This window comes from Tamandua tetradactyla, chromosome 7 (genome assembly GCF_023851605.1).
Source record: "Tamandua tetradactyla isolate mTamTet1 chromosome 7, mTamTet1.pri, whole genome shotgun sequence".
NCBI classification, from domain to species: domain Eukaryota; kingdom Metazoa; phylum Chordata; class Mammalia; order Pilosa; family Myrmecophagidae; genus Tamandua; species Tamandua tetradactyla.
The window spans coordinates 114,741,293-114,763,203 of NC_135333.1; the positions used below are offsets into that span (position 1 = coordinate 114,741,293).

General features: G+C 41.5%; 2 protein-coding genes and 1 pseudogene across 9 annotated transcripts in view; 2 read left to right on the forward strand and 1 right to left on the reverse strand.

Moving 5' to 3' along the window:
- Nucleotides 1-11,664, reverse strand: part of SP7 (Sp7 transcription factor) — a 68,944-nt gene extending 57,280 nt beyond the window's left edge. The window contains exons 1-4 of one of the 6 annotated variants that reach the window (XM_077110840.1): nt 11,550-11,664; nt 8,737-8,946; nt 6,603-7,048; nt 6,112-6,194 (exon numbers count right to left, since the gene is read on the reverse strand). The gene's annotated coding sequence lies outside the window, so the exon portion shown is untranslated. Of the gene's footprint in view, nt 1-6,111; nt 6,195-6,602; nt 7,049-8,736; nt 9,037-10,403; nt 10,821-10,857; nt 11,308-11,549 lie in introns of those variants that run through there. The other 5 variants (XM_077110842.1, XM_077110843.1, XM_077110844.1 and 2 more) reach the window with 5 other exon arrangements.
- Nucleotides 8,725-9,142, forward strand: LOC143690589 (small ribosomal subunit protein eS21 pseudogene; annotated as a pseudogene).
- The window catches only part of SP1 (Sp1 transcription factor), an 88,785-nt gene continuing 78,041 nt past the window's right edge, over nt 11,168-21,911 (forward strand). The window contains exons 1-3 of one of the 3 annotated variants that reach the window (XM_077110828.1): nt 11,168-11,282; nt 12,332-12,480; nt 12,790-14,302. In XM_077110828.1, coding sequence (XP_076966943.1) covers nt 11,276-11,282; nt 12,332-12,480; nt 12,790-14,302 — 1,669 coding nt within the window. In that variant the 5' untranslated portion in view covers nt 11,168-11,275. Of the gene's footprint in view, nt 11,283-11,539; nt 11,653-12,331; nt 12,481-12,789; nt 14,303-21,911 lie in introns of those variants that run through there. The other 2 variants (XM_077110827.1, XM_077110829.1) reach the window with 2 other exon arrangements.

The following is a 21,911-nucleotide window of genomic DNA, read 5'->3' on the forward strand; positions in this document are numbered from 1 at the left end:
TTTTGTGTATGGTATGTATGGGTTTTTTCTTTTTATTTTTTTTTCTGGAGTGATGCAAATGCTCTAAAAATGATCATGGTGATGAATACACAACTATGTGATGATATTGTGAGCCACTGATTGTACACCATTTATGGAATGTGTGTGTGTGTGTGTGAAGATTTCTCAATAAAATTTTTTTTTCAATAATGAAATTGTCCAACTGACAAAAATTTTTAAATTGATGAAAATTCAGAGAAATTATCTCTTTCATGATATGGTACGAGTGTAACTGGAAATATTTTGGAAGATAATTTGGCAGTGTATCAAAGTTTAAATCTGCATAATGTTGGCTCAGAAATTGTAATTCTAGAAATCTATAACAAAAACACTAGTAAGCAAATGTATCAAGGCTAACCGTGTGCCAGGTTTCTAACCACACCTCAATTATTATTTTCTCATTTTAAAGGTTAGGTAAGTGAAGCACAGAGGCTCAGTGACATGCCCATGGTTTTTAGCTAGTAAGTGGCAGGATCTGGATTTACACCTTAGAGTCTGTCTCCAGAATTTGTGTTCTTTAATCATTATGCTATACAACTCTCCACTCTTTCCTAAATGCCATATGTGGGCACAAATATATACATACAAAGATATTTGTTATAGCAGAGTTTGAAATATTAAACTAGAATGAAATAAACTAGCATGACAACATTCTTAACATTTTTAAGTTTAAAAAACAGGCTAGTATAAAACTTGTAATACCTATTTACCTAAAAATATTAACAACAAAGAGATACATGTGAACAAAGTGCATAAGCTGAAAACAACAAAGGTTTTTCTGTTTTTTCACTGTTGTACCCTCATTGCCACTCTAGAACAGTGCTTGGCATGAGTAGGCATCGAATAAATATCTGCTGAATGTATATAAATGTATGTATACATATAGAAAAGTGATTGGAAAGCTGCAAACTAAGCTGCTAATTGGTGAGAACAGTTTGCCCTGACTCTGGGAGAAGAGAGTATGGCATGATGGGAGATATTTGGTGAAGGGAGATGTGCAAATACCTGCCGTTTTAGTTTGCAAGCTGCTGTAATGGGATATACCAGAAACAGAATGGGGAATTTTTTTTTTATAGGGGGAATTTATTAAGTTGCAAGTTTACAGGTCTCAGACTGTGAAAATGTCCAATTTAAGGTACCAACAAGAGGTTACCTTCACTCAAGAAAGGCTGATGAAATTCGGAATTTTCTCTTAGCTAGAAGGGCACATGGTGAAATCTGCTAACTTTCTCTCTCAGCTTCTCCTTTCATGAAGCTCCTCTTAGGGCATTTTCCTTCTCCAAAGGTCTCAGGCTGCCTGGGCTCTTTCCAAAATGGTTCCCTATCAAAGGGCTCCAGTAAGCAACCCCGCCTTGAATGGGTGGAGACACATATCCATGGAAACCATCTAATCAAAAGTTGCCACTCACAATTGGGAGGGTCACATTTCCATGGAAAGAATCAAAAAGCTCCCACTCAACAATACTGAATGAGGATTAAAGGACATGGCTTTTCTGGGGTAGAGAACAGATTCAAACTGGTACACCTGCCCAATTCTGTTAACAATCTTCTCCAAAGATATGATGTTTACGTGTTACTTGGGTGGCAAAAGTAAACACAGACATATACTTACAACAAAAGCAAAAATAAAAGACCAATTTTTGTTCAATTTCTCTACTTTTCCAGTTAAATATTAATATTGTCATTTTATAGGTGAGGCAACAAAGGTTCAAAGAGGTTAAGTAACTCACCCAAAGTTGCATGGTTAAAAAGCCTGGATGTGAACCTTGATCTGTGACTCTAAAACCCAGTTTCATTTCATAACACTGTATTTATAAATGTACAGACAAGTAAGTGCAACAAGTAAGTGCAAAATGTTGTAGGTCGCAAGAGAAAAGACCGCAGGGGTTACAGTATGTGTGGGATGGTTGGGGGCAGGGTGCATAATGTAAATGTGTGGCCATTTCTAGGGAGAGAAGGATGTTTCTGGAAAGTATTCCAGAGTTGAAGTTTAATCTAAGACTTTAAAAGAGAGTTCTTTAACTACAGGGAAAGTGTCCTCTAGGTACACACCTGTGTGTATGTGTGTTATCAGTTGATGTCATAGAGACAACCAACCACTTGGCCTATTTTGTGAACAATAAGTAGGTGAGTGGGCATGGCTAGAGTTTTTACTTACACCTGTAAGTGAAAAGTGGTGTCTGGGAAGATTTCATTTTATTTGTACAATAGGATGAGATCTTTGTTCAATAAGATAAGTTTCCCTAGAGCCACAGTGTGGAGCCTATTTTGAAGAGGATCAACCTAGAAGCAAGGAAATCAATCTATAATTGTAGCAACCAAACTAAACAATTTTGGAGGTGGGGATATTAACTAAAGCAGTGACTAGGGGTGTGGAGAGAAAGGAAGGGATGGATCTGAAAGATCTTTGTGGAATAAGACTGACGAGACTTGAGAACTGATATCACGTGCAGTGAGGAGGATTGTGGGAGAACCCAAGTGGGAGAGTAGATGTATGTACTTCCACTGCACTTAAGACAGAAAATTGTAATTAGCTGCGTATGAGTCTTCTCTACTAGGCTGTAAGTTCCTTGAGGCAGGACCATGGTCTCGTTCATCTTAGCCTCCCCAATGTCTAGCACCCTGCCTTGCACAGAGCATGTTTCAACACTGAATGAAAGAACATCAGTAGAAAGATTGGTTTGGTCTGGAGTGGAGGTGACGGGAGAGGAGAATGCTGGGCATGTAAATAATCACACAGGTTGGGAGGCAGGAAGTTCTCTAGCCTACTCCCTACTACCTCAGCCAAGGTCAGAAGACTGCCCAGGGAGACTGCTTAAATTTCTTCGAGTCCATTCCTCTGGGTCAGTCATGTGGTGGGATAGATGCTGACTGCCTGGGAGTTGGGTGACTTCAGAAGAGTGTCTCCCCCTAATTCTGCCCCCCACCCCACGTGAAACTGGTCGAAAAAAGGCTCTGTAGGAGAAGTCTCAGACTTCTACTTACCTCCTCTAAACCACAGAGATAGATGGCAAGAGGAGGCATGCCTCTGGCATTACGCCATAAACTGGTGTGGCAAGGGGTGAAAAGGAGAGAGCAGCTGAGAAGGTGCTAAATTCTAGCAGAAAGGAATGATCTTGGGACTGAGACTGGGGTTGTGAAAGCAGAAAGGAGCCCGTAGGTATTTTAATTATTATTATTTATTTACTTAAAAAATTTTGCAATAACTTATTTAAAACTTTCTTAAATCTGAATAGAGAAGAAAATGAACCTGATACACCCATAATTCAGACTTAATTACTAATATTTGCCATATTTAGCACAGTTGATTTTTTGAAGTATTTACACCATGACCTTAAACCCTTTGATATTTAAATATGCATTGCTAAGAAAAGAACATTTTCTTAGTCTCAATGCTTTTATCATACCCCCAAATTAACAGTAATTCCTTAATATCATCTAATACCCAGTTCATATTTAATTTTTCTCAAATATTGCCCAACTGTCTTTTCATAGTTAGTTTGTTCAAAACAAGATCACAATACATGAGGTTGTTATGCCTCTTAAATCTCCTTTAAGCTAGAGCAGTTCTTCTGTCCCTCTTTTTCTTTGTCATTGACTTGAAGAAAGAGTCACTTGCCCTAGAGAAAGTCCCATCATTTTTAATTTTCCGATTTGCTTCTTTGAGTATTCACGTATCTTCTTTTTCTATCTTCTGCAAACTGGAAATTAGTTCTAAAGATTTGCTTAGATTCAGATTCAACAGTTTTTGAAAGAATATTTGTTGGGTGATGGGGTATGCTTCCTATTGTATTATAAGGGACATATAATGCACATAATGTTGGAGGCACTGTTTTTGAATTTGCTGGAGAAGACTAAGCCTCACAGGCATAGGCAACCAATTGCCCATAGACCCAATAGTTGGGCCCCAACCTCCTTCTCCTGGTCTGTATGGGCATTGAGTAGGTTGTACTCAGGGAGAAGCATCAGCTAAAGGAGTTTCATGTTGGTAGACTGAACTGGTAAGACCCTGTGGACAGCACTGAGGAGAGGGTCAAAGGACAGAGGTACCGCATAAGCAGTGAACTTCCCTTCAATCTGCCATGTGCACCTTGCAGGAATGAAGAATAACCAGACTAAATTCCCAAGGGTTGGGGAAGGGACCATTCTAAAACCTGGTCACTCTGTCCTGCCACCCTCTACTTGTGGAGAGCAGAAAGTCTTCCTTGTCAGCTCTGGACCCTTCATGGTAGTGGTGGTGGTGGAGTGGCTCAGGGAAAAATCCTAACTCCCTACACTCAGTTTTTCTTGTTCTGTGGCTTCCACTTCCCGTTTAAAATACTCTTGGTTAGCTCTTAAGAAGAGCTACTTGTTAGAAGGTCAGAGCTAGGAGGAACCTTGGGGTCATTTAGAGTCATCCCCTCTTTGACACATGTCCATTGTCCCTCGTCCTTCCTTAGAAAGGACAGAACAGTGCATTTCCTCACACTTCAATCTTTCCCATTCTACCTTCATAATCTTTACTGTAATCATGTACCCACCACTTGTTCCATATTAATTATTATCTTTTCTTTGTCGTGAAATCACAGGCTTAATAGGTAGTTCAATTTCTTTCTAAAATCCAGTAAATGAACACATAAAGAAATAGGCAAATTCCACCAGTGCTAAGTGCCCCATACTTCGGGAAATGCTGAAGAAAGAGAATTGGAGTCAGGGAGTCTAGCCTAATTCTGCCTTGTGATCTTGATTGGCTCCTCTCAAATTTTAAATTAATTTCCTAATCTGTAAGAAGGAGATAGGTGTCAGTTATTCTATTGTGAGTAAGAAAGATAAATTCTTCCTGGAAAACTCCCAGGGACTTTTGTCCGGGTACCTCTGATATCCTACAGTGGTGAAGGGAGGGGAAGGCCAGAAAGAACAAAGGAAGTGGCAAAGGTTAAGGCTTTAGGTAGGTGAGGGAGGGGAGGCTGGTGAACTCTGGAGGCAAAAGCCTGTGGGACTCCTGCTCTCTCCCACCTTCCCCCCTCTCCCACCTCCCTGGCCAAAAAAACAAAAAGGAATTGACAGTGCTTCAGGACCTTTCCCCTAGATGAACTACCCACCCGACCTGCTTTTTTACCCTGGGGACAGTGAAGACTTGAAGAGGTTAGGAGTCAAACCTCCGAACTTCAGCGGGCCTCCGGGAGGAGGGAGGGCAAAGCAGGAAGGAGGGGTTTGTGGTTAGGGAGAGCCAAATGGCCCACCCCTAGCCGGAAACGGGGGGTGGAGAGGCCGCTGCCCAGCCCACAGCAGTCGTCCAGGGCTGGGCCTGAGAGGCCTGCAAACCCCACCCCATTCCTTTAGGCACCTCGTGGCCCGGGCCGGTTTGTTTACGAATCCTCCTACTCCCTCCCCCGACCCAGCCCTCTGCCCGCCCCCAGGTTGGCCCTGGTTCTGGGAGGGTGAAACAGGACCAGCCTGTGGCCTTCTACCTTCACTGCCCTCCCCTTCCTTCCTCCAGCCTCTGTCTTGGATGACCGGGGAGGGCAGGTCCTTTTCCCACATCTGTTAAGCCTGTCTGGGGCTATTCTCCCTTTCTGGGAGAAAAAGTGTAGCTCTCTCCTAAGATCTGGACTCTGGAGGGACTAAAGGCTACTATCCCAGGAGAGGAAGAAAGGGAAACGACTTTATTTTTGGGTTAAAAAAAAAAAGGCTGAATTGCCTGGCAAGTCCCCAGGTGCCCTTGGGGTGCAGGAGTGGGGGTGGGGTAGGGTGGGGTGAGATGGGTTAATGGTGAGGGTAAATCAGCCTTAACTACCGTTTCCCACGCTCCTGGTATTGCCCTTACTGCAGCTCCTAGCAAGGTTAGTTCAGTTCATTGCGGGGGCTGGACATTTTAGGGGAGGGAAATGTTTTGGTGTGTTAGTTCCAAGCTGAAGTTCCTAGGGGTCAGATTTAAATGTTCAGAAAAGCTAGTTTGCCTGTCTGGAGTTGAGGCTCTCCCACCCCTCCAGTTGCCTTGAGCCTATCTTCCTAACTCTCAAGGATGCACATGGGTTGTACACATGGGAACTTGCAATTTCTCTTCCTCTTCGTCATCAGGCCTCAAATTACCTTTGCTTTTACGTGGCAAAGGGTCTTCAAGCTCCAGAGACTTATCAGCTGGTTTACAGTCTGGACTGTCTTCTTGCAGACCTCTTCAGAAAAGAGAATATTCAAGAAGGTTGTGGGCTACAGTTCAGCTCCAACAACAACTAAATTGTATTTTTAACTACACTTCTCTAAACTCACAGAAAAACTCATCCACCTCCCACCCAGCCCACCCCACTCTACCTCACCCCAGCCCTTCTTCCTCCTTCAGGATCACCAAAGTCATAGGTTTGCCAAAGGACTAAATAAATACCTTCCTAGTACAAGGTACAGAGTAGGCAGGGATGAATCACAGGGAAGAAAGATAGGGAAAGGGAACTGAAAGAGTCATTTTAAATAATGATAATAACATTGAGAATATTTGCAGCCAGTCCTAGACTTATCAACAGGTTCTGGGTTTCCCAAACAGAATGAAACCCAGCTTACTACAGTTCTTTTCTGGATAAGGCTCTTACCTTTTCACGGTCATTACAGAGGTGTGTAATGATCCATCCAGATTTTAGAAACACCACTGCACTGTAAATACCTTAACCTGTGATATGAAAAACTTAGGCTTGCTTTCTTATTCCGAGAGATGGAAAGCAAGTGTTAAGAAACCTTGAAACTTATTGTCTTGTCAGAGTATTCTTTTTCTTTTCTGACCTTATTGACCTTAGAGTAGTTAGGACTGGTGAAATAAAATTTCATTGGTCTGTTTTGTCCTTAATAGATCTAGCTGAAAGCTTACTAAGAAGGAAGTTTACAGTGACGGTATAAAAGAATTTTGAATCATCTGTGTATTAGATAGATAGAAAGATAGATAGATATAGATATTTAATTAGAATGTCAGAATTCTCACCTGGCTTGCTGGAGATACGGATTTGATTCCCGGTGCCTGTCCATGCAAAAAAAAAAAAAAACCCTACAAAGATATTTAATTAAAGTTATGGGTTTACAGAACAATCATGCATAAAATTCAGGATTCCACATACCATCTTAGTATTAACGCCTTGCACTGGTGTACATTTACTACAATTGATGAAGACATTTTATAATTGTACTATTTTTATAATTGTACTATTAATTATTGTCCATGTTTAACTTAGGGTTCACTAATTGCGTTGTGCAGTTCATCTGTGTATTTTAATTTGTAAAATACTCCTAGTTATAAGATAGCTAAATGGGTAACTGACCAAAGCTGAAGAGTGGCTTCAAAATCAGGAAGAATGATTTAACCTGCTGTGTAAGACAATCAAATGAAGGCTGAGAATCAATTCTTAGCACTGTGATCATCTGGAAATCTTTTCAGGATGGTGGGGACTAGGTTTCACCTTTCACTAAGTGTTTGTGTCAACTACATGCTAGATAGAGAGTATACAAAATGAAAAGCTATCATCCCTACTCTCAAATTACCTACTCTATTTGAGGAAGACTAGGGTCTTAACAGATAACTCTCATGGAGGTATGTAAAAACAAAACAAAAATGCATAATGGACAAATGTTCATACCAGGGGAGGTAGGAAAGAGCTCACAGGAATCCTTCTTATCAAAGTTAAGAATAACAATTTGTTTGACAGCCCAGAAGGTCTGGACTTTGGAGACAACCCCCCCCCAAAAAAAAAAAACCCTATGGTTTTGGGTGAAACTTCAACAAATACTAAGTACCATGAACAGTAGTGGATGATGAGCCTAAATAATGAATAAGTGCAGTACAGACCATACTGCATACAGGAATGCCACCATTTTTCCCATGTGAGGCTTACTACACAGCCAGGCACAGTCTGTTCATAAGAGTGGTTCTGAAGTAAAACAATCCTCAAATGATCCACATTGCTTCAAAAAAACTTTTTTTTAAATTTTCCACATTGCTTTTTAAAAACAGGAGTAACTTCAATGATGTCACAGATGGTTGCATAGACTGACACTGATGGGTGAAGGATTTGAGAAGTCTTGAAATAAACGTATTCATTCAATTGGGGGGGGGGTTGTGGGGACTAAATCTAAAGAAAATTCACAGGAGAATAGATCATAGTTCATTAGCTCTCAGGTTCTCTCAGTAAGGAAGGATATGACCAGGACAAGCCTCACTGGCTAGGCACTGAATTCTGTGTTGTCCTAGAAGGAACAAAGGGAAAGGATTGTAAAAAGGAAGGTGGCTATTGTATTTCTGGATCAAAATCTAGGCCTTTTCCTCAGAACCTGGGATAAAATTAGAGCCTACTTCTCATTTCAGGCATAGACCAGCATAGAACCACGGAAAAAAACAGACTTTGAAGCTGAACAGAACAGTCACAATTAACTAAAGGATCTGAGCCTTAGTATTCTCATCTGTAAAAAAGGATGATAATCTCTTCAATCGGTGAAAGGATTAAGCTCGACAATATAAATGTTAGTTTCTTTCCCCCGCCCTAGACAGCTTAGGTGTGGCCCTTTGCTGAATATGCCAAACAGCTGTTTAGAATCTCCAGAGCATGGTTTACAAGATTGAGTAATGCTGGTTTTTCCCTCCAGGAAGTTTCTTCCTTCCAGTTTCTTCCCTTACTATTTACCAAACTCTGGTTTAGGAACTAATTACTTGAAAAAGCCACTTAAAAATTCATGTTCTCAAACCTTTCTCGGCTCCCGTGCGTTATCGTGGGCACCAGGCACTGCCTTGACGGGAAGAAGCACTCCGGCGAGTTCGCGGAGCTGTATGTGCCGCGGCAACGCTCCGCCAGCAGCTTCACCATTGGCACCAAGGACCACACTCCCGTCCAGATCAATGGGACCGAGCTGCACAAGGTCACAGGCAGGTTCAGCAGCCAGTTTAAAACTTACAGTCTGCGAGGAAATTCGCAGGATGAGGAAGTCAGATGACACCATTCCTGGACTGGCCAAGGCTGAAGGCATCACTTTAGAGAACTTCCTATTGAACAGTCATGGATGTGGAATATTTGTAATACAAAGTAACCACCTCCCCACCCCCACCCCACACTCCTCTCCCAATCATATTCTGAAGACCCATTCTACCCTCTAACCCACATTTACTAGGTCTAGGGTGGGGTCTAGGAACCTGATTAAGAAATACCCCATAGGATTCTGATATAGACTAGTCTTTGGAAACTTTAATCCAGGGAAAGATGCAAGGAATTGTACGTAATGTGATGAGTTTTATAATAAAGGTGTACAAAGAAGATTGAGCTGTGCAGGCAGTATGGGCAGAAATTTTCTTTTCAGGAGGTAGAAGGTAGCAATAAAAGTTTTTAAAACAGTTTTTTAATTAAGCCCATTTATATAAACAGTAATACAAGGAACTGTGAATAAATTTCTGTGGATTACTCTGGGTTGGAATCTGGCACCTACAAACTTATTTTTGTGACCTTGGCCAAGTTACCCCAATTTTTTCCCCTGTAAAATACATAATAATGTCCCAAATACTTAAGTTCTATCTTCCTTATAAGAATTACTTAAGAAATGCAAAGTCCTAATGGACCTAGGTATCTAATACAGCAGGCACTCCACAATCATTTTCTCTCTTCCAGCCCCTGTCCAAATCAGCAGCGGCCTCACTTCCTACCTTCAAAGGGCTTAACATCTTTTAGGAGAATCCAGACTTTAAAACATGACAGCATATAATGAAGTGCTGTAATGCAGATAATAAAGTGACAACATACAAGATACAAGTACTAAAAGAATAACTTCATGTCATTTACAAGCCACCCAGGCCTTCTCCACCAAAACTAGGGTAAAGGGGATGCAAAATGGAGGACAGAATTCAGGTGACTTGTGCAAAATCTTCTTTCATCACTGTGGTTATAAAAAGCAGTAACTCGGCTATCTTGCTTTATGTTTCGGCGATATTTACAATTAAGGGCGGGGGTGCGGGTATCGGAGAAGCAGTTCAGGACTTGGAGTACGGAAGATTCCCTAACGCGCTTTAGCCTGAAAGACAAGCTCTTGAAAACTAAACCGGTCATTAAGAAACTAGTGCCTTTGTCGGATAATTTAATGAAATGGCGTTCGCTGGACTCTCTTGCAAAATTGGTCATTTAAGTGTTAACTACTTTTGCAAGCGCTGACGCCAAATTTCGTGATGCCTGCACTCAGAGGGCTTACACCCACACTCTAAGGCATTCGTCCGCCAGGGGAGGAATGAGACGTCAGCGTTGCCTTTTAAAGGCTGTTAAATAAGGACTCAAACGAGCCAGAGTGGATGGGTGGAAATTCGCGCCAAAAGCGACTTCTTAGTCCTGGGCCTGACACCTGTGGAGTTGGAAAGCTCGGTTTAAGCATACTACCTAATAACTAAAGACGTCTCCTGGGAGGGCCAATATGGCGACGGTCTTCTCCTGGCACAGCCCAGTCCCCTCCCACCATGGGCGGCTCTAAGTAACGCCCATTAGTCAATATGAGGGAGGTGTCTGGATTACCTAGCCCCCTCGTTGGGCCGAATGACTGAGCGAGACGCCAATTCTCCCTTGGCCACTCCAAGTTCCCGCCCTCAGAGCTCATTAGGCGGGTAATTGGCTTTTCGTCCACGTCAATATGAGTCCTAACCTGTCTCTTTTCAGATTTTACCCAATCATAACTTTCCTGACTGCCCGCCTGATATCTGATTGGTTTTAATCTGCTTCATCCTATCCCATTCCTGCCTACTTCTTACTTCTCCTCCCCAGGACTTTGCCCAGGCACGTCCAAGATTCTGGTTGGTCGTTGGTCTGTCACTCCTATCAAAGTTCTCCCTATACCTACCTCTCAGGGAGCCCGCCTGGCCGTTGACTGGTTTCCCTGAAAGCCCGTCATGTCTAGCTCCTGCCCACTTTCACTTCCTGCATTTTTCATTGGTTTTTAAAATTTTGAAGGCGGTCTTTTTGGGCGGACACCAGGTACGCAACTCTGCATTACACGCCCTAGAGCGCAAGCGAGCCTTGCCATTGGATAATCTGCCCGCCTTTCTTCTGCAAGTCCCTCCTTTCCCCCTCCCTCATTGGGCGGGGCAGCAGCGAAGGGGCGGAGCCTAGGCCGGGCTTGTGGCGCGCTGCTCCCTCCTCCTTAACCCCCCCTCCCTGTCCGGTCTAGGTTCGCTTGCCTCGTCAGCGTCCGCGTTTTTCCTGGCCCCCCCCAACCCCCCCGGACAGGACCCCCTTGAGCTCGTCCCTCAGCTGCCACCATGAGCGGTAAGGATGAGTCCACTCCGAGCTTAGGGGTGGGAGGGGAGTAAGGGGGCGCGCGCAAGGACCGACCGGGCGGTCCCCGCCGTGAGGGGGGGCGGGCGGGAGGCGGCGGCGGCGGCCTTGGTCCCGCCCGGGGCGGAGGGAAGGGAGGGAGAAGGGGCAGTGGCGGGGCCTCCGAGGAGGAGGGGGATGGGCCGCCCGCCCCGGGGGAGGGGGCAGCGTGGCCTCGCCCGCCCCCTGCCCGCCCCGGCCACGGGGGACGGGCCTTACCCCCCACTACTCGTCCGCCTGCCTGAGGCTCCTCCTGTGTGGGGCTGGAGCCGCGGGGGCGGCCCGAGTGCTGCAGGCCCCGCCCGGGCCAACCGCCTCCCTGGTTCGCCCTCTGGTCACCGCCTGCCCCAAGGCCCTCCCTCCCCTTCCCCTACATTTCCCCTCCCCCCACCGGCCCGCCCTTTCCACGCCCCTCACCCCGAAACCGCCCTTTCCCTCTAGGACCCGCCCTCTTCCCGCCCCGAAACCTCCTGATATCTAACCCCAGACCCCTTTTACCGGTTTACTGTATTCGCGGGTTTCCCCATCGCACACATTTTTTACCTTTTCTTTACCGGTTTCTCCTTCTCTTCTCTTGCTACTTTATACATTCGTATTTTTCCTCCATTTTCTTTAACCATAATTTTAGCAAGCTTCCCATCCACCCACATGTTGTTTTTTGCCTTGCCTCTCCTTCTCCTTTTTTTCTCCCGCATACTTTTTCTTATTTTAAAACTTTCAACATGCCCACAGTCCCTCATAGTTCCAATCCCAAAAGCATATTTTGAATGTTTTCAGAGTTTAATTTTGTGCAAAGAAAAATTGAGGCCCAGTTCTGGCACCACTAAGCTTATTCACAGTCTACAGTTTTCTCCCTCAGTCCACTTTCTTTACCTTGGCGTCCTTCACCTTTCTCTTAGTTATTTCTGTTTCATCATAGCCTCCTTTGTCACTTTACCCTTTCTCACTTTACCTTGTTTCTTCCCTTAACTTTAAGTTGTTTGCCTTTTCGTTCTTTTTAGACCAAGATCACTCCATGGATGAAATGACAGCCGTGGTGAAGATTGAAAAAGGAGTTGGTGGCAACAATGGGGGCAGTGGTAATGGTGGTGGTGCCTTTTCTCAGGCTCGCAGCAGCAGCACTGGCAGTAGCAGCAGTGGAGGAGGGCAAGTAAGTGATAGTGGGACACAATGAAAGAAGGTATTGAGGGGATGTAAGTGCTTCTAGATAATTGCCTTACTCTTTGCAGAATAAAATTTAGGAAGAAACAGAACTGTTTTTCAGGTGGGGAAGTAAGCACAGAGAGACGACTACCTTGGAGATCTTCAAAGACAGGAATTTCAGCAATATAGATAGGCTGGCTTTTTGTTTCTGTTTTTGCTCATGTGTCTGCACTATTTTGCTCTATGTTATGTACTTCCCCCTGGGTTGGTAGCTTGTTATCACTAACTCCTTTCCTTTTCTATATTTTCTGGCTAGGAATCCCAGCCATCCCCTTTGGCCCTGTTGGCAGCAACATGCAGCAGAATTGAGTCACCCAATGAGAACAGCAATAACTCCCAGGGGCCAGGCCAGGCTGGGGGCACAGGTGAGCTGGACCTTACAGCCACACAACTCTCACAGGGTGCCAATGGCTGGCAGATCATCTCTTCCTCCTCTGGGGCTACTCCTACCTCAAAGGAACAAAGTGGTAGCAGTACCAGTGGCAGCAACGGCAGTGAGTCTTCCAAGAATCGCACAGTCTCTGGTGGGCAGTATGTTGTGGCTGCTACACCCAATTTACAGAACCAGCAAGTCCTGACAGGACTACCTGGGGTGATGCCCAACATTCAGTATCAAGTAATTCCACAGTTCCAGACTGTTGATGGGCAACAGCTGCAATTTGCTGCCACTGGGGCCCAAGTGCAGCAGGATGGTTCTGGTCAAATACAGATCATACCAGGTGCAAGCCAACAAATCATCACAAATCGAGGAAGTGGAGGCAACATTATTGCTGCTATGCCAAACCTCCTCCAGCAGGCTGTCCCCCTTCAGGGCCTAGCTAATAATGTGCTCTCAGGACAGGCTCAGTATGTGGCCAATGTACCAGTGGCCCTGAATGGGAACATCACCTTGCTACCTGTCAATAGCGTTTCTGCAGCTACCTTGACTCCCAGCTCTCAGGCAGTCACGATCAGCAGCTCTGGGTCCCAAGAGAGCAGCTCACAGCCTGTCACTTCAGGGACTGCCATCAGTTCTGCCAACTTGGTATCATCGCAAGCCAGTTCCAGTTCCTTTTTCACCAATGCCAATAGCTACTCAACAACTACTACCACCAGCAACATGGGAATTATGAACTTTACCACCAGTGGATCAGCAGGGACCAACTCTCAAGGTCAGACACCTCAAAGGATCAGTGGGCTACAGGGATCTGATGCTTTGAACATCCAGCAGAACCAGACATCTGGAGGCTCACTGCAAGCAAGTCAACAGAAAGAGGGGGAGCAAAACCAGCAGACACAGCAACAACAGATTCTTATCCAGCCTCAGCTAGTTCAAGGAGGACAGGCCCTCCAGGCCCTTCAAGCTGCACCATTGTCAGGGCAGACCTTTACAACTCAAGCTATCTCCCAGGAAACCCTCCAGAACCTCCAGCTTCAGGCTGTTCCAAACTCTGGTCCTATCATCATCCGGACACCAACAGTGGGGCCCAACGGACAGGTCAGTTGGCAAACTCTTCAGCTGCAGAACCTCCAAGTTCAGAACCCACAGGCCCAGACAATCACCTTGGCCCCAATGCAGGGTGTTTCCTTGGGACAGACCAGCAGCAGCAACACCACCCTTACACCCATTGCCTCAGCTGCCTCCATCCCTGCCGGCACAGTTACTGTGAATGCTGCTCAACTCTCCTCCATGCCAGGCCTCCAGACCATAAACCTCAGTGCTTTGGGAGCTTCAGGAATCCAGGTGCACCAGCTTCCAGGCCTGCCGTTGACTATAGCAAATGCCTCAGGTAAGGCTTCTAATCTGTTGTATTTATTTCCAGAGCTAATTCTAGTATCTCAACTCGGAATTGTTGCTTCTCTCCCATCTTGGAAATGAAATAGAGCCTTTTGGGATAACTATTTCTTGAGGGCTAGTCATTTAGGCAGTAATTAGAGAAATAGTAATGATTCTTCTATTAAGTCATTGGAAACCGAATTTACTGAAGTAATTTTTTCAGTTACTCTAATGGGAAAGGAGCACTTCTGGGAGATGTCCTGGGTTCCCTGTGTCTTTGGTGCTGTACCTTTGATGATGTAGACAGGGTTGGCAAAATTGTTCTGTAAAAGGCCAGATAGTAAATATCTTAGACTTTGTGGGCTTTCTGGTCTCTATCACATTCTTTTGTGTGTGTGTGTGTTTCAACATTTTAAAATATAAAACCATTCTTAGTTCAAGGGCTGCATTTGGCCTATTTGCCATAGTTTGCCAACCTTGTGTAGATTTTGAATTGATTATAAACTTGACACATTTGTAGAACAGATATTAAGTCATCAGCTACTTCTCATGAGCTGTTAACTCCTAAGCAAGGGAAAAATGATTTGGTGTTGAAAAATCAGAGAAAGTTTTTTCAACAAAATAAGTTCCCTGGTTAATCTTGAGTTAGCTGGAATAACCCATTCTCTGAGCAAGTGGCCAATTAAGGTTTCATTTTTTTTTTTAAACTGTTAACCTTAAAAGCAGAATTCCTTCACCTCCCATCACTAATTGTATATATTTAACAAGCTTCCTAGGTGATTCTGATAGTTCTTTTGTAGTGAACCACTCCCTAGATTGCTTTAGAAAGTATTGTATATGGTTTGGAAGGAAGGGAGAAGTGGGAAAACGTGGGACGTGGAATAGAGTGGGGAGGAGGAGTGGAGAGGAGTTAGGCATAAGGAATGTATTCGAGAGAAAGGGAGGAGGTATACATTAGAATATGTATTGAATCAGTTGGCCACTACGTTCATTTATTTTGAACTATGTTTACTATTTGAAATTTAAAATGTGTACGTAAAGAAAATGGAGGAGGAGTTTTCTTTAGAATTTGTTGTTTTTAAATTCCATTGTGATGGAGCAAATATTTCTTTAATAAAGTAGAATAAAAGTATATGCATACAGTATACTTCTTTATATTCTGACATGATACATAAAAATTATGAGAATTAGATTAATACTACTGAATTTTTAGTTGTATTAGAATGTATGTAGGTTTATGAATTGTTTACTTTTATTATAGAGTTCTCATTTCTTCTGGGCTGGTTCTTATGTAAATAGTAATAAGTAGAAAACCATATTTCCTGTCTTGCGGTTTTGGAAAATCTTGGGAGAGGCAGGGAAGTCTGCTAAAATTTCTTAGATTCTTGAAGTATTTTAAAAATGACTATATTTTGAACTTTAATAAGACAGTAATTTTCTTAGCATATTAGAGGCATGGAAATATAGAATTAGAGCTGATAGAGACCTAAGAAATTATCTAGTTCAGCTGCTTTAATTTTTAAATAAGGCATCTGAGATATGGAGAAGCTGTTAAGTGATAAAATGGGAGCCGACCTTTGGCAGAGCTAGTGCTCTGGGTTAGTTCTCAGATTCTTAGTCTAGGGCATTACCTACTAGTTTGAACCCAGAATTCGAGAAATCCTATAGATTGTTAAGACCGTTTTAAAAAATGTGTCTTTGTTTCTTAAAAAATTAATGCTCTAGAGCTGACAGGTATTTTGTAAGTTAAAAATGATGAGAAAAGTTTTGTAGAAACAGAACTCAGCCGTTTGGAAAGTTAGACTCTTTCAGTTAATGTACACCAGCATGTTTGTTTTCTCTTTCCTCTTAGATTGTTGAATCTAGCAGTTTTGTTCTTCTTCAGAGGAGAGCATGGCTGTGGGATTGCTCCAGTAAATAATTTGGATTCTTGGAATATCTAGGTTTATAAAACGTAGGCTGTAGAGAAAAGTTATGAGGCACTCTCATTGCTAAATCATGCTCTGGGGAAGGCTGCCATTTAATATGTCATAGGATAGAGCTACCTAACTGTTATTGATGGTCTCTGAGCTCAAGAAAATGCATGTCTTCTGTAAGGTAAACAACAGCTTGATGTTTACTTATGAGAAAATGAGGCACTGAAAGGCGGTTTTGTGAGAGATTTGATTGTTTGCTGTATAGTGGTTTCTGGAGATACACGTTTCCTTTCCTTTTGGTTAGTCTTATTGTTCAACATTTTCCCCCCCTTTAACTGATCTGTTTATAATAAAAGATAGTAAAACTATTTCCTGGAAATGTAATGTTGTTCAGCTGCTGCCTAGCTACCACAAATTTTCTCATTTAACTCCCTTTTCTCGTACATATATTACTGCAAAATTTCAACCTTTTGGCATTATGATATAGTAGAAACAGTAGAGGATGTGAAAGTATGTGGTAAGAAATAAATATAATTCTACAAAGTGGGGTATATCGAAAGACAATTGGAAGTCGAGTTACAGTTTATACCATTTTATTCAGAACACCAAAGTTGTGGCAGCAGCAAGGAAACCATTTGCCTGCAAAAGCTAAAGCAGCTTTGAGGCCAGGGAACTTGTGGGCAGTTTTATAAACTGAAAAAAGGAAGTTGACTAGGGTTGGTTGATTGGAGTAGGGACCTGTTAGTCTTGCAGAGGTGTGTTAAATATAAGCAGGGCTTTATTTTTAATTGGAGTAGGTTTACTTAACTTAGGGGCTTAATTGGCTTCTCAGGATCAAGTGTTCTGGTAGGGAGTTACTGAAGAGGATACTTGTCACGTAATTCTATGCTAGTGGGGGAATTTAATTTTTGTGTGGTTCTGAGAAACCCAGGAACTATTTTTGACTATCAATTCTCCCCTTTTGCTCATTCACTTAGTTACAAGGGTTTGACCAAAGACATTACTGGTTTAATTCACCACTAGTTGTTTCTTGTGTCTTGTGAATTATCTGTAGCTTGGTTTCCCAAGTCTGCAGAGTTATTTTAATATTGTTGTTGTGTCATTTGTTGGCTTTATGGCTGTGCAATAGCTTTTAGGAGTTGAGAGCCAGACAACAAATGAGGGATATTTTGTGCATTGACTGAAAAGATAACAAGTGTTCCTGTTAGGATATCTCTGAGTCAAGGTCCCTGGGAACCCAAACCAATATTTGAAAATAAGTTGCCTGCACCAAGGGAAATCAGGTAGCCCCCCCCTTTTTTTAAAGCTGATGTGAGCCTATTTCACTTATCCTATTTTATTTAAGTGTAACAGAATAGGACGGTAGCAACTATCTGAGATAACCTAAGGATGGTATTAGAATGATCAGGTGCAGCTCCTGTCAGGAGGATCAGGTAAGATGAAAAGTCTTTTGAAAGAGAAGAAAAGGGGTTCATATTAAATAGGGTCCAAGGATCTTGAAATGGGAAGTGAAAGAGTAGGAGGAGATAAAGAGGCATCAAAGGAAAAAGGAGGATAAGAAAAGTATTTCTTCTGTTAGAGGAGGGTGTCCTTTGGTTAGGGGTCGTCTGCTTATTCCATGGGTCTTGAGTTAGCTGTCCACATCAGATGCCATCTGCTTCTGAGATCCTCTTGTCAGTTTTAGTTTGAGGTCTGAAATGAGAGTGACCTCCCAAGGGTTTGGAGCACTTTTTAGTTGTGACATGTGGACCCACAAGGTCAATTCCTTGTAGTTTTTACAGTGGTGGTACTGGTTAGTAAGACTTGATAAGGTCTTTTATCTAGGTTTTAAAGCAGTTTTTCATTGGTATTTCTTCCAGTATAACAAGTTTCTGGATTGAGGGTCATGTCAGATTTGTGAATGGTGGAACTGGGTTTATGCAGTTAGTCCTTTATAATGATTTAAAATTTCTGATTTGTGATGGACTGAAGTCTGGTATGGTGGGAGAAATAATGAGTGTCGTGAGTCTTTCCATTATAATTTTATATGAGGATAGCAGATATTTTCTCAGTGGGCTAAGTTTTACTGGCCCATCAAGATTTAAGGGAATAACCCTAGGCCATGGTCAAGAGAGGGATTTAGCTAATTTCAGTTTTTTTTTTGTTGTTGTTATTTTTATTTGTTAATTAAAAAAATAAAGAACAAACAAAAACATTAACATATTCTGTTCTGCGTATATAATCAGTAATTCTCAATATCATCACATAGTTGCATGTTCATCATTTCTTAGAAATTTGCATCAATTCAGAAAAAGAAATAAAAAGACAACCGAAAAAGAAATAAAATAACAGACAAAAAAAGATTATGCATACCATACCCCTTATCCCCCGCTTTCATTTATCACTAACATTTCAAACTGAATTTATTTTAACGTTTGTTCCTCCTATTACTTATTTTTATTCCATATGTTCTACTCGTCTGTTGATATGGTAGATAAAAGGAGCATCAGATACAAGGTTTTCACAATCACACAGTCACATTGTGAAAGCTATATCATTATTCAATCATTATCAAGAAACATGGCTACTGGAACACAGCTCTACATTTTCAGGCAGTTCCCTCCATCCTCTCCGCTACATCTTGAATAACAAGGTGATATCTACTTAATGCGTAAGAGTAACCTCCAGGATAACCTCTCAACTCTATTTGGAATCTCTCAGCCATTGATACTTTGTCTCATTTCATTCTTCCCCCTTTTGGTCAAGAAGGTTTTCTCAATCCCTTGATGCTGAGTCTCAGCTCATTCTAGGTAATTTAAGTTTTAAGACAGCATTCATTTGTTGTTGTTTTTTTCTCTTGATCATTGAGCATGTTTAGGGACAGTGATGCTTTTGTTTGATGTGTAAGACCTCCCAAACTTCTTTGATGATAGTTCTAGTTAAATTTGTACATGTTGCTTGAAAGAATAACAGAAATCCCCAGGTGGTAGAAAGCAAAGTCTGGTAGCTTTTTATTTTTTGCAGGCGTGTATGGGCCTGAAATAGAACCCAGGTCTACCACCATGGCAGGTGAGCATTCTACTGTTGGTGGTTCTACCACTGAACCACCAACGCTCTAATAGCATTTTTTGTTTTTTGGGTTCATTGTCCGGGAATAGAACCTGGTCTCCCACATGGAAGGCAGACTCATTGTCTGGGAATAGAACCTGGTCTCCCACATGGAAGGCAGGCATTCTAACCACTGAACTACCTGTGCACCCCCTCTAATAGCTTTTTTTTTTTTATTTTTTTACATGGGCAGGCACTGGGAATCGAAACTTCGTGGCCCACCCTCTAAAAGCATTTTAACTGATGGGAGGATAGTAGCCTTCCAGCAAGGAAAAGCTTTTATCCATCTAGAAAATATACATCTGATAACAAGGACATATTTATATCCCATGGAAGGATACAGTCATATAAAGTCCCTTTAAAGATATTTAAAGTTTCCTGTTGGTCAAGTTTTGTGACCCGGTCCTACTTTTACAGTTTTACCAAGATTATGTACTTGACGCATAGAACATGATTTACACACTTGCCCTTCCTTCTCATTTAAAGCCCTTTTTTGTTGAACACAAGGCTTTGACCTGTAGTGGATTGCAAACACTTTTGGTGAAGCATTAAAGTAAAACGAGGTAAATTTTGTGGCATGTAATATTTTCAAAGAAAAACTGAAATTATGATATAATACTATATTGTTGTTAATGACATTGATAAATCTCTAAGAATTTTATGCAGTTTCTGAAATTAGAAACTCTCTTTTAACAACATTTTCTGTGCATCTCATAACATTAAATAAACCTATTTCTAGCATCTCTCTCTTTTTAAAAGGTGAAAGAACACCTCCTTTTTGATTTTTCCAGGGGTTCTCTGGAAAATTCCAAAGACAGTTTGAGATCAAGACGACATCATTTAGGATTTGAAGGCAAGATGTCAAAAGTTGACAGGTTTGAATATTTGGTTAAATATGACGATAGGTCATTGTGAAACAGTATTTGGCCTTTTTTTTTTAAACATAATTGTAAATAAACTCTTTTAAGGTGAGGATACTCTTTCTTTTAAACAGCAAAGGTCAATAAGTTCAATATAAAGCACAGGAACTTTTTCTAAGAATATTTGCATTCTAGGCAGATTACTCAGTTGAGATTAAGAAAAATCTTTCATAACCTTTTAAGAACAGACCAATAATTTGAGAAAATTTGTCATTTTAACAGAAAACCAATTCAGCTTTGCTTGAATATAAATATACTTGATATTAGAACTCTGAAAGGGTAGTTCAGTGCCTGCCATGCAGGAGACTCGGGTTCGATTCCAGGCCTGTGCACTCTCCCCACTCCCCCCCTCCAAAAAAAAATTCAACAAATGGTGCTGTAGTAATGGGATAGTCACATGGAAAAAGAGTGAAATGTGACCAGCATGCAGCATATGGGAAAAAAAAAACCCTCTTGAAAAAAATCTTATAAACTTGTCAGATCCTATCCAAGTTTGACCACAAAATGTAAACGTTCTTTCTTTGAACTTTCTGTGACTTTCCATGTTTTTTATGTTTTGTTCTATTCTTTCCTCATTCTGGAGCAATAGGTTATTTTACTTTAGAACACAATTACTTTGTTTTTTTAATAAAAACACATCCTACTTACCTTGTATATTTAAATTACCAAAAGGATCTTGGAATTTGGCTTTAGACTGACATATTATTAAAATGTAATTAATGTTGAAGTAAAGTTGGTCAGAATAGTAACAGAATTTGTTTAAACATAAATTTATATTTCTTATCGTTAATATCTAGTAGATGTAATGCCAGTTTATTTGATGAGTAAACATTAAGGAAGAACATACACAAGTAGAATAAATTTTATTCTGTCAACCATGGCGAATCAGCCATGAGTCAGATAAACTGAATCAGAAACACAGAGACAAAATACAGATGTATTTATATCCTATAGAAGGATGTATAAAGTTCATTTAAAGATAAAGAGTTCTTTTATATAAAAGTTATATAAAAGAGCTGGCTTTCTGTTCTTGGTCTATTTTTATATTTTTATCAGAACTGCATTTCTGGAGGTTTTAAAGATTTTCTTTGCTTTGATATATAATCTTATAGAAGTTCTGCTCTATTTTTCAGGTTTTTTTTTTTTCTTCTTCTTTTTTTTTTTTTAACCCTCATATGTATTGTGAAAAGAGGGATCCTGTAGTTCCTTTCCAGGTCAGTCCAATCAGCTTTTGCCATCCAGGATTTAGCATCTGAGGTTCTAACCAACATGTGTGCAAGCTGATATATTTCAGGTAACCCTGAATCATATGACCCAAAATAATTCTAAATTTTTCTAAGAGTATTTTCTGCTCTTGTTTGGGTTTAGGGAAATCTTTTATGATAGCTGTATGTTTTGCTTTAGTCTACGGTTTAAATTCTGTAGTTTCCTGCAAATCTGGTTTATGGGAGGATGGAACTTTAAAAACACTGGCATTTTGAAATTTTAGGAGAATTGTTGAGAACACGTGGAGAGTCTGGACAAGGAGAAGAGAAAGGAGGAGTTGACAGAGGTGCAGAAACAGAAAGGTCAGGAGGATAAAGGAAGTGAGGGAGAGCTGGATATAGAGAGGGAACTATAGGACCAAAAGGGAAAAGATGTACTAGGGAAACAAGTCCAGTTTGTTGTGATATAACTTTGTCAAAATGCTCATTAGCTT